This window comes from Suricata suricatta, chromosome 3 (assembly GCF_006229205.1).
Source record: "Suricata suricatta isolate VVHF042 chromosome 3, meerkat_22Aug2017_6uvM2_HiC, whole genome shotgun sequence".
Taxonomy (NCBI): Eukaryota; Metazoa; Chordata; class Mammalia; order Carnivora; family Herpestidae; genus Suricata; species Suricata suricatta.
The window spans coordinates 10,772,553-10,784,925 of NC_043702.1; the positions used below are offsets into that span (position 1 = coordinate 10,772,553).

A 12,373-nucleotide genomic window follows, 5' to 3' on the forward strand; every position below is an offset into this window, starting at 1 on the left:
CCAAGCTATACAATTTATACATTAAGATTTTTACACAACTCTTTCAACATGGTTGGTAAGAATATGTAATATAAAACACATTTTTTTTACTTACAAAAAAAGAATGAGAGAAATAGCCAGGGAATTCACCTGGAAATACCCAGGTTAAATGAAATATGAATGGATCACAGGAAAGGAAAAGTACTTTGGGCCTGATTAGCCAACAAATGTCTTAAGTTTTCTCCATATCTATAGGGATGGGGTTAAAGTGCACATCAAATAAATAGTATCCTTGTTATTTGTGTGGGTGAGCTGGTAAAAAGGAAGTTAGGTACACGGCAGAGTATGTGTATAACATCCTATTAAAATCAATTCAGCAAGGGTAACAATTTGAACACAAGCAGTATTGCTGCAGTGAAGTGAATTCAATGGAAAAACAAAAAAGTCTTTAAAAAAATATGAAACCCCGTTTTGGCCTTAGTCTTGGGTACATTTGAAAGAGCCCTAGAATATCCATGAACCTTAGTTCAGTTCTGGTTTCCTCAGGCCTTAGGTTGCTGAACAGGTCTGAAAATCCAGTCCAGTTCATGAAGCTCTGTTACCGCACCTGCCCCCAATTCCTTCCAGTCCCAGGGGCTAACGTTTTAGGGAGCGGCTGGCGGCACAATCTAAAACTGGTTTAGCCTCCCTGAGCCTCAAAGACTGGAATAGAAGGGGGCAAGTCTTAGGAATCCAGTTACTTTGTGGCATCGGACTTTATACAATCACCATGGAGCTAGTGCATTAGATACAAATGGAATATGATTTCAGTGGTATTTTTGGACAAGTCGGCCTTGCTATAGGAAACTTCACAAGCGCGCAGATTTAGATATGGGAATGGCATAACTGACTTAGAAGAAATGCTTTGTTGTGTGGGGAAACAAATAGAAACTTTGTACTAAGTCATCACAGAACCATATTGTTTGGTTAGAGAAAAATTCCCAAATAAATGCATGTTCTGCACCATTAGTTGGTCTTTTAGGACAAAAAAGAACAGTTCTGTTTTCTTTTTATTTCTTCATTGTCTTCTCTTCATGCATACCCGGCAGCGACTTATTATCTTTTCTAACTCCCCAGCTTTCATAGTTGATGGAATAGGCTTTCTGAAATAAAAGCAAAAAATGCAAACAAAAAATTTCATCAGTGTATAACTAAAAAGGGAATCCTTGCTGGCCTTGAGGTTTATTAATAATTACTGGAGCTCATCAAACTCTATTACAGGAGGTACATTTCTGTGAAGGTACATATGTCGACATTTTATAATTTAGTTGTGTTTCAGCAGCAGCAAGGAAACATAGGCTGCGGTGCAAAGTTACAAATCCTCTTTTTTGTAATAAAAACCATCCTTACCATTTACATGGTCTGTGGAACTCACAAGTCTGTAAGTGCAGTAAATAAGAGTAGCAGATCGTTTAGTGGTTTTGTTCAGTCCCTTGCTAGAAGTTCATGTACAAATGTTAAATGTATTTGGTGGTGACAGAAATCACATTTTGGGGTCTTTCTTGATGCAGTAGTACAAAACCCTGGCTACTTGTTCACTGTAGGACTGTTGGCACTGGGCGTGCCAAGCTAAACCGGATTTTGTTAGCACAAGGAGATCTTTCAAATGTGAGTTCGTCACCAGCCAGGTAACGAAAATCTAACATGGCAACCTCTGAATAGTTCTGGGATTGAGTCATTAGGTTAAACTTGACTTTGAATAGTTACCTGAACATTCTTTTGGGGTTTAATGAAGCCAACCAGAAACTGTACGAATTTGAGTAGTAGTTGCACGTTCCTCTTCCATGACATTCTATAAACGGACTGGCTCGGAATTCTTCCAGGCAGGACCCGGGGGACGCCAGCGCCTGACCTGCGCCCTCAGAACCTGCACTTGTGAACTGTTACGATAAAAATATCTGAATAAGAATTCCATGCATGGAATTCAAATTCTCAGTGCTCTGCTTTTTTTTGGGGGGGGGGGATAATAGACAGTAAGGAAAAAATAGCATGAATTAAACTTCTTATGCTTCTTTACCCAGATTTGCTGATACTCTAGGTACCTTCCAAGTTGAGATCTAGTCATCAAAAAGAAAGTGAAAGCAATTTATTCTGCCTGGAATGCTCCTTTTCCTCAGCTAGCTTGTTCTCATAGTTCCTATTTCCTTCATAGTACTGATCCCCATCTGAACTCATTACTAGAATGGTTATTTTGTCTTCTTGCTTTTTGTCTACCTTCCCCACTAGGATAGAAGTTCCATGAGAGCAGGAACTTTGGTTCCTTGTTGGTATCCTTAGTGCTTGGAACAGTCATGGCACATGGTGGGTTGTTCAGTAAATACTTGCTGAATTAATGGTTGAATGAATGGAGGGGGGTAGTGTATCATAAATGATGCTACACAAAATAGGAGTAACCACCAACGACATATGCACAGCTATCAGAGTCACTGAGGGTCAGTCCATAGATTTCTTCATTTAGCACTTACATCTGGGGAATCTCTTTAAAAGGCTTTTTCTTGGGGCACCTGGGTGGTTCAGTCAGTTAAGCCTCCAACTTCGGCTTAGGTCATGATCTCACTTTCGTGGGTTCGAGCCCCGTGTCAGGCTCTGTGCAGACAGCTCAGAGCCTGGAGCCTGCTTCCCATTCTGTGTCTCCCTCTCTCTCTCTGCCTCTCCCCACTCATGCCCTGTCTCTTCCTGTCTCAAAAATAAATTTAAAAAAACATTAAAAAAAGAAAAGCTTCTTCTCTTGGTTCCCATCTTCATATGAATGTCAAAGGGGCAGAGTGTAAGGCAAAGGATTTTGGAGCAGACAGACTCAGGTTCATATCCTAGCTTTACCACTTACTAGTTGTGAGACCTTGGAGAAATTACTTCAATCTTATTTATAAAACTGCAGATGATAGAAACCACCTTTAGGTTCCCTAAGGATTACAGAGGATCTTTATAAAACAGCTGCCATGAAAAAATACAGGCATTCCATTACTAATAATACTTAGAATTTGTGGATGAAGTTTCTTTTTTTTCTTAAATTCTCCTTTATTTACAAAAACCCCCAGCTTACTTTTAAAAAGTACCTTTCTAGATTTTCAAGCAAATGTCCAGGCATGCTGTGTACATTGATATCAGCTGCTTCATTACCGGGGTGGGGGAGCAGGTGGGCGCCTTTCACCCAGATTATAAGGGTAATCTTTACTAAGACTTTGCGGTTCCTTCCCTCCTTACCATGATAAAAGAAAATCCTTTCCAGAGAGAAATCCAGCCATCAGGACAGGAGGGAAGGTCAGTGGTCTGGCTGTGGATGGCTATGGCCATCGCAGGACCTTCACAGACAGTGCATCTGGAACACGAAGTAAAGAACATGGCGGCACCACCGCTCTTCCGCACTGCGACGTGCTTGCCACCTTACATTCCCTTACAAGTGAAGTGAGTCACCTGGCCCCAACACCAAGCGAAGGGGTTAGATTTTTACCTGCTAATGTAAGGCTCCAGGGCCCTGCCAGTAACTGGAGCCATGTCCTTGGGCATTGGAGCCGGTGTTGAAAGCCAGTAGGAATAGTCATTTCGAGATGCAAAATTACATATATCGTTGATGTTACAGAACAAGAATGGCATTGTGGTAAACCGCTGCAGGCAGCTGCCAAGGGTTCCTAACGAAACATTAGACTGAGGGTCACTGTCAGTAAATTAAAATTATTTTGAGTATCATTGCTAGCTAGAGACCGATTCAAACAACCTGTGGCAAAAATGAGAAAGGCAACACAAAAGAGTTATCTGCACAATGTGTTATTGCGAAATTTCAACAGTGATAGAAATAAAAGATCCCATAAGCAAATAAATCGCCCTTCCACTACCCTTAAAACTTCCTGTGACCCTTTCTAATGAGCCTAGCACTTGGGGACTGGTAGAGGTCTGTTGGAAAAATGTCTTCACTTCAAAATATTCCCAGTTCTTCATATGCAAGTAATAGCTAATAACTAAACAAAGTTGTGAAAAGATGCTACTTTTAAGATTAAAAAGCCAACAGGTGACCTAGGTGAAAATTGTTTGCATTCAACAGGATGAGCTAGATCAACATTCATGAGCAAGGCTCCTTCCAGAGCTTTACATTCCAGAATGAAAATTAGACATCAGGCCTGTGTTGTCTTATTCACTCTCTTCAAAAAGCACCGTAAGGCACTCAGGGTTGTTTACACTTAGCTTCGGAGAGAAGTACCCCATGCTATGAAAATTGATGATCTGAATATGGAAGAACATGACTAAAAACACGGGCTCGGCCATTACCCAGGTCTTGTCCATGGGCTTGTTCATTTCCTTGTACAAAAAGAAGCGAGAACCCACTATAGAGAGGCTGTGTCCCTTCTGGGCAGGAAGGGATTGCTGTGGTCTGACTGTGCCTGGTGAAGATAAAGCCTCTCATGGTTGTTGGAGTTGTGGGTGGTCCAATATCTCCAGGTTTCCCCTTCAAGCCTGGCAGGCCATCCAATCCAGGAGGTCCTTTGAAAAAAAAAAAAACCACGGTATACATGTTGCAATACAAACACAACCTCAAACTCATTTTTCAGAAGTACTAATTTAAATGTTTATGTCTATCTGTTAGGCCCTTAAGGAATTAAAGGAGCCCTAAAATACAGTGGCTTACAAAATGGCCACACAATATTAAATGTTCACTAGTTTATCACACAATGACCTATAAATATTTGTGTGTATCGTATGAGGAACTTTTGAGATCAGGTCTTTAATTTTTCCAAAAAATTCTTTTAATGTTTATTTTTGAGAGAGATAGGCAGTGAAAATGGGGGAGGGGCAGAGAGAGAGGGAGACACAGAATCTGAAGCAGGCTCCAGGCTCCGAGCTGTCATCACGGAACCCAATGTGGGGCTCAAACCCATAAACTGTGAGATCATGATATGAGCCAAAGTTGGACGCTCAACCATCTGAGCCACCCAGGTGCCCCAAGATCAGGTCTTTTTTATCTTTGCATTCTGAGGTACCCAGCACGGCAGCCTGCATCTGGTAGGTCTTATGTACATTTTTTTTGGTACCAATGAACGTATCCTACAATGTGGGTAAATAAGTCAATTCAAGTATCTACAATTTGAAAGTCTATTCAAGGAGATCATAAAAAACTATGTATACTTTTGATAAAGTCAATAAACAATCATGGAAAATACTGAAAGTTTTTTAAGGGTGCAAACTTCAAGAAAGTTTTTAATTAGTAAGGCAAATAATGGAAAAGACTTTTATTGTGATAAGAGTTCATTTTTAAAACTTACATGAGTTTAAGGCACATAATTAAGCAATTTGTATACTATTTTTCCCTCTGTACTTAGAGTAATATGCATTTGTCACTTTCTATTCTTATTTACTCATAATCTCTAAAGCCCAGTGTGGGGCTTAAACCCACAATGTCAAGATCAAGAGTCACACACTCTTCTGACTGACCCAGCTAGTTGCCCCAACTTGTCACTTTCTAAATAAGTACCAAAGAATTATTCTTTCTCTCCATCCTCCTGTTCTTTCCTCTCCTTTTCTTCATCAAATGCTTCCATCCCCCCTTGGCCCCTGATCCATTTCCACTGCCCCTACACCCTAAGCCCCACCCAGCCCACCTTGGGTCCTAAAGAAATGCAGAGAGGGTGGAGACCCTTGGATTTCGAGTCCACAAGTCAAAGGAGGTATTGTTGCCTCCCGCAAACCACCATGCCATGGTGTCAGGCAGCATCCCAGAACAGTCTCTGCTCAGGAGTCCGTGCCTTTCATGAGGATTGGTTAAAGTCCCCAGATTATATATTTGTTCATTCTTCCTGCCATCCCCATCTTGTCCAGGAGACTTGGTGCAGTCTTTGAAATTAAAAACAAGCCATATCTAAATTTGTCAAAGTCTCATGTCTTACTGGAGTAGTCCAAAAGTGTATGTTTTTAATATAGTAGATAGAGAAGATACACATTCTTCACTTTTCCCAACATCTACTCTCATTCCCCAGGAGCTATAACTGGCTACAAGCAAAAGATGCCTCCAAGTCTCTCCACAGGAATTATTAGCTGAGTATGACGGAAGTTAAAGTGAGCTGCTGTGCAGTTCTTCATGATCAAGGATATTCTGCATTTCTGAGAGAGAGGCCAGGCTCTCCGTTTATACCTGTGTTATTTAACTCTTAGATCCTTTTTATTCTTTCCAATGTTAATTTTTTTGAGAGTGAGAGTGAGCATGTGCGGGAAAGGGGCAGAGAGAGAGGGAGAGAGAGAATCTCAAGCAGGCTCCATGCTGTAAGTGCAGAGCCCAATGCATGTCTCAGACTCCCGAACCGCGAGATCATGACCTGAGCCAAAATCAAGAGTAGGACTTTTAACAGACTGAGACACTAAGGTGCCCCTACAGCAAGTTTAAATCCTTGAGGGGTATAGCATCACACAGGTTCTGTGGCCAGTGGCTTTAGCAGGAAGGTTGCTTTGGAATTTGGCATGAGCCAGGCCACTGTTTCCAGGAGCACGAATTCCTTTTCCCCAGATTCCTCTGGTTTTGGTGGGTTTGCCACCAGGAGTCACCATGCTTTGCTTTGTCCACATAAGCGCATCTCTTTCCCAACTAGCATTCGGTAGCATCTCCAGCATAAACACGTTTAATTTTAAAAACTGTGTGCTCCCTCTGGTTCCGGAGACCTTGCTCAGAGCCAGCAAAAATGGCCTTGGACCACAGCCTTCCAGACCTGTTTGTCATTTTAGGAGTCCTCTAACCAGCAGGCCCTACTTCTTTGCCCTCTAAGTTCAGCAATAGGGCTTTCCCTCACCTCTACCCAGACAAAAATATTTAAGAGAGCCTTCAGAATACACATGAATTCTTCGGCCATGTAGTATTCCAGAATGGTATAGTTGAAAGGTGGCTTTCTTAGGGGCGCCAGGGTGGGGCGGGGGGGTGGCTCAGTCAGGTAAACTTCTGACTTTGGGTCAGGTCATGATCTCTTGGTTCCTGAGTTCAAGTCCTGTGTCAGGCTCTACTGACAGCTTGGAGCCTGGAGCTTGCTTCCAATTCTGTGTATCCCTCTCTCTCTGCCTGTCCCCAGCTCTCTGTTTCTCTCTCAAAAACGAACACTTAGAAAAAGAAAAATAATAAAAGAAAGATGGCTTCCCTAGATAAAGATACTTAGTTGCTCTTCTCTTCATATCAAGATAGTATTTTTTCTAACCGTGTACTTATATGCTACTCCTCTAAGTAGATATTATTAAATAAGTGCTCCTATAAATAATTAAAAACAGTATCAGCCTTTCCAAAAATAGAATTGGTGCTTTATGAGGTCTCTTTGTCCTCAGGCTAGAAATATGGAGGACATTTGCCCACTTAAGAGATAGGAAGAATGGTGTATTCCAATAACAGTTGGTTTTAATCTTCTTCCAAATGAATATTTTGTCCCTGGCTTTTAGTGTGAACGACACAAACTGAAAGCCATAGATGACTCTTACAGTCACATATTTACAGGCTACCTCTCTGGATATTGAAAGAGCATTCAGTGAAGAGAAGAGAGGAGAACAAGCCAGCTGTATATTTACCTGGCTCTCCTTTACAGCCTTTGTTGCCTTTTTCCCCAATTGGCCCAGGAGTTCCCGGTCTTCCATCCTTGCCTGGTTTACCTCTTGGCCCACAAGGTCCTAGGTAAGAAACCAACACTGTGTTGAATGGTTCACAGAGGACAAAAAAGGGGTGGCCAGGCATCCCAGATACATGGGGCTTCCCCACTTTGTGCAATGGAAGTTCTACAAACTGTGCCATGGACAAACTGGGACAGTTGGTCTCCAACACGTTACACCCTACTTCTCAAGGGGAAAAAAGGACCCTCAAGAACAGACTAGAAACAAATGAAACAACAGTGGCTTAAAGTCGTGCTGCCATTTTGCTTTACACTGTTCCAGAATTTGCTATGCCCTTGTACTGATCCATGTAATAAGTAATGTCTCTTTCATATCACGGGTAATTAGGCAAACTTAGAACACAACAATTCCGTTCGGAAGTCTTTTACAGTATGCTAACCCTGTACAGAGGGGTTAGTTCAACTTGTGTACACCAATACTTTGAAAAGATTTCATGAGACTAAGTGTATATTTGCATTTACTACTCTTCCAAGTGCTCTACAAAGTGTGAGAAAACTACACATACAGAGAACTCAAGCTTATTCGGGCAGTCGTTTAGAAGTAAGAGCTCTAAGACCAATGGTTGTCAGAGAAGATAGACTACTTGATCTTACTGAAATAAAAAAACAACCCATAAGTGTCTTAAGAGTATTGAAGCTTATACAGTGCACAACAGTTTTCAAGAGAGTCAGTATTTTTAATACACTCAACAGTGCTCGTTCCAAAGCACTTTGTTGGTGTTTTGGTTCAACCATTTCCTAATAATTCACGTCAATCCAGCCAGTTCCACACCTAGGATTCCCGGTGGCCCCGGTGGCCCAGGATCTCCTTGCATCCCTGGTTCTCCAACAGGGCCAGGTGGCCCTGGGCTTCCTGGAAGGGAGATGATCTTAACTATGCCGGGTTCTCCACGTGCACCTATTGACATGAAGAGAGAAAAATGTTGGCTTCACTGACGAGCTACCCTTTCTTCATGAATACTAAGGGGAAATAATATTTACCAGGTGGTCCTTTTGGCCCCATTTGCCCTGGAGGTCCAACTGGTCCCAGAAATCCTGGATGACCTTTCTCCCCTTAAAAAAGAAAAATGCAATGTGATTCCATGTAGAACAGGGGTTTCCCAGCTCTACAGGCTTATGATCAACTGTAAGGACAGACGCTGGAAGTTAGGAGTGGAGAGGATGGGGCTCTGTGACAACGGCTACGACTTCTGACATTTTATCTGGACCCAATCAGTCATGCCTAATGTTTATTAAAAAATATATTCTAGAAGTAGGCATTAAGATTTTGTATTTTAGTACTGCAGAGGAAGAGTTCGTGAAGCTCACTTTTTCACTTCAGAAATGAATTTAATATTTAAGGTAAAGTATGAAGTGACATTCAACCTATTTTCGTGCTTATGCCAATTGTCATACTTACCTACTTAGCTTATTACTTTAGCTTGATTAAGAGCCTATTAGTTATAATAGGGACTCTCATGAACACATATAGAATATTTGATTTCATGTAAACTATCAAAATGGTATGCTTTCTCTCCCAATCTTTGACATGAATAAAAGTTTACCAAAAATCACTGATTTGGAGAAATACTCTTTAAAAATCTTGAAATAATGTAGATGTTCCATTCAATTACTTAGAAAGACTTTAATACTAAATATGGCATCTATAGAAGCAATACAACAAAATAAATATTTTGTCAAACGTTAACTGGAAACTGCACTCTGAATTATCCACTTGGTATCAGAACTTGAGGATGTCCATATTTATTTATATACATCAGAAGAAGCCTAACTGTTTTTCCTTTTGAGGATTAAAAATTTCCAAATGAAGAAGTTCAAACCTATCACTAATGCTAGCTGATAGGTGGTGTTACTCTGAAATCTAAGAGAAAAACTGAATGTGTTTCATGGAACACATTTCAAAAGAACTGAGTTTATGGATCTCCCCTCTAAATAGCTCTAAACATCTCACTGGAATGTTTCTTTCTTTAGTGCGGCCTGTATATAATTTGTCCAATCTTAGATCTTCCTGTTGTGGGGCGTGGGGAGTGACAGGTGGGACACGGGTCTCCTGGCTGCTCTGTTCACCCTCCCCCACGTTCACCCTCCCCCACAATGCTGGGGGGACTCAGAATCCTCTGCTTTGATTTATTCATAACTAATTTGCTCCTTGGAGAGCCAGTGGTTGAAAGTGTTGAAAAGGCTCTCTTTGATCTCTACCTTGTCCTCTCTTGGACCTGGAAAAGGTTTACATTTGTGAAAATGTGACTTTGTTCCTTTCGGCTACACTCTCTGTTTAATACTGGTATAGTGTATGATAATAGATTCCCTGCTGTACAAAAGCAGTAACAAAGGATTTATTCAGTGAAGACAACAGATATAATAATATTCAAAACCTTACTTAAGGTCATAGCATCCTGATGGAAGATTTAAAATATTTTCTGAAACCTGAAGTTCAGATTTTTGTGCATGAAAAATTTAAACCTACAACCTCCCAAAGTATATGTCTCTTCTGATTATAATACATGTACCAAAAAACCAAATACTTAAACCTTGCATATGACAGTTTACTTACCCTCCCCCATTAACAGTTTGGTAAATATTTGTTCAGATTGTCAGCTTTTTAAAATTATAACACACATGCAAGTGGAAATAAGTCAATTCAAAGCAATAGTGTATATATTGACATAGTTCCCCATCCCCAACCCAACATACATCAGTATTCTCAAAGGTAACCACTGTAAACTTTTTTAGTTTCTATCCTTAAGGCATGAATTTTTCAGACCCTTGGGGTTGGGTTCTGGTGGTCTTCCTTCTTTACTCATAACTAAGGTCCTCTTTGCACCCTGTCTGGGATGGCTGGAGGAGTTCAGTACACATTTTTGTGCCCTGAAATATAAATCACAATCATTGTCTTTGTATCCAAAGAGTATTGCACAAAACAAAAAGTACCTTTAACGCCTGGAAATCCCTGGAATCCAGGATCACCTCTGAGCCCTGGCAGACCTGGGGTACCTGGTACTCCCTATAGTTCAGAAAAAAGGGAGCGGAACCAAAGACAAAATTTTAAAAATCACAATTGTCACTGTCGTTCTTTTTTTTTTTTTAAGCAAATAATATATAATATTGGGTTAGAATGAGCTGAGATCCACAGATACCATTTTTACCTTCCCATCCAATCCTCCTATAGCTCCTCTGCCACCTAGACCTCTCCTTAGGACCATCATTTTCCTTTTCTTTTTTAATTTTTTAAGTTTATTATATATTTGAGAGAGGGAGAGAGTGCACACGAGTTGGGGAGGGGAAGAGAGAGAGGGAGAGAGAATCCCAAGCAGGCTCTGCACTGTCAGTTCAGTGTGAGGCTTGATCTCATGAACCATGACATCATGACTGGAGCCGAAACCAAGAGTTGGATGCTTAACTGACTGAGTCACGCAGGTGCCCCAGAACTATAATTTTCAATAAAACAGAAGCAAAAACTGCTCTTAGAGTCAAGAGCAAACACAACTTCTGGGAGTTAATGTCTGTTGTAGGAGTGTGGAATACACTCAACATTCCATATCCTAAATGGACCTGCCCAGTATTTGGAGATCTTCAGGAAGAGCAGGCACTGGACTGCCAGAATGAAAACTTATAATTTTTATTCATAATTTTTGCAAAGACAACAGAGCCAATATTGAATTGCAGCACCCACCATCATTTTAACCAAGTGGGCAGAGTTCTAAATTACTCCTGCCTAGAGTGGTGGTAGAGGGGTCCAGGGATTGCGAACAGGACAGGGTTATCTGGGGGGCTCTGACAAGCACTTTTGGCAAGGATACAGTCGTCTGACCAGGAGGAGATGCTCCCTCCTTAGGCTCACTCCTGCCCTTGTAGCCATGGAGTGCTCAAGCAAGGCCACAGGAGAGCGGGTAAGGGAGCAGAGCTTCAGAAAGGAGCTACATGTAAGAATGTAAGTGAAATCTATTACCCGTCCATATGAAAGGAGACAATACTATTACTTGAAAACAAGGAACTAAAGAGCAATAAAATGCCAAGAATGACAAAACTAGCCTCCAAGCCAACTATCTTTGGAGCAAGAAGACCAAAGAAGGAAAAATCCTGCACCTTGGATAAGGTGGTTTCAGGTAAAAAAAAAGTGGGGAGAGAAAACAGAACCACCCGGTCAAGGGCTCTCAGGCTCCTGAGGTTTGCCTGCTCTCTAGAGGCAGAGGTGGTCAGGGAGGAGGGGCAGCTAGTCAGCCCTTAGGTGACACGGGAGCAGCCCCTTGCAAGGAGAGGACTGTTAAGGGCACAGAGCCAGGTTAGACATCCATCAGAAGAATTCTTTCTTTTTTCTTTTTTTAGTTTTTCATTTTAGAGAGAATGCTTATGTGAGCAGGGGAGAGGGGCAGAAGGAGGGAGGGTGTGTGTGTGAGAGAGAGAGAGAGAGAGAGAGAGAGGAGAGAGAGAGAGAGAGAGAGAGAGAGAGAGAGAACTGTAAGCAGGCTCCATGCTCAGGGCTTGATGCAGGGCTCAGTCTCACAAGCTTGGGACCATGACCTGACACGAAATCAAGAGTTGGACACAGTCAACTGCCCGAGCCACCCAGATGCTCCCAGAAGATTCTCTTTGCAGTGCTAAAGTAGAAGCTCTGACTGACTTTGAAACCACCAGAGGACTTACGAGAGATAACATTTCCAAACAATACTTTCCATAACCTGCTGTCCTTGGAAGCACTTTCCCTGTGATTTCAGGATCAGTGTTTGCCA

At 41.6% G+C, this 12,373-nt stretch overlaps 1 protein-coding gene across 1 annotated transcript in view; it reads right to left on the minus strand.

Annotated features, from left to right (window-relative positions):
- Window positions 1-12,373, minus strand: part of COL4A3 (collagen type IV alpha 3 chain) — a 73,126-nt gene continuing 60,753 nt past the window's right edge. The window contains exons 46-54 of the mRNA XM_029932876.1: window positions 10,575-10,647; window positions 8,625-8,696; window positions 8,416-8,541; window positions 7,546-7,644; window positions 4,282-4,494; window positions 3,470-3,647; window positions 3,223-3,337; window positions 1,726-1,898; window positions 1-1,121 (exon numbers count right to left, since the gene is read on the minus strand). Of these exons, the coding sequence (XP_029788736.1) occupies window positions 1,037-1,121; window positions 1,726-1,898; window positions 3,223-3,337; window positions 3,470-3,647; window positions 4,282-4,494; window positions 7,546-7,644; window positions 8,416-8,541; window positions 8,625-8,696; window positions 10,575-10,647 (1,134 nt within the window). The 3' untranslated portion in view covers window positions 1-1,036. The remainder of the gene's footprint in view (window positions 1,122-1,725; window positions 1,899-3,222; window positions 3,338-3,469; window positions 3,648-4,281; window positions 4,495-7,545; window positions 7,645-8,415; window positions 8,542-8,624; window positions 8,697-10,574; window positions 10,648-12,373) is intronic.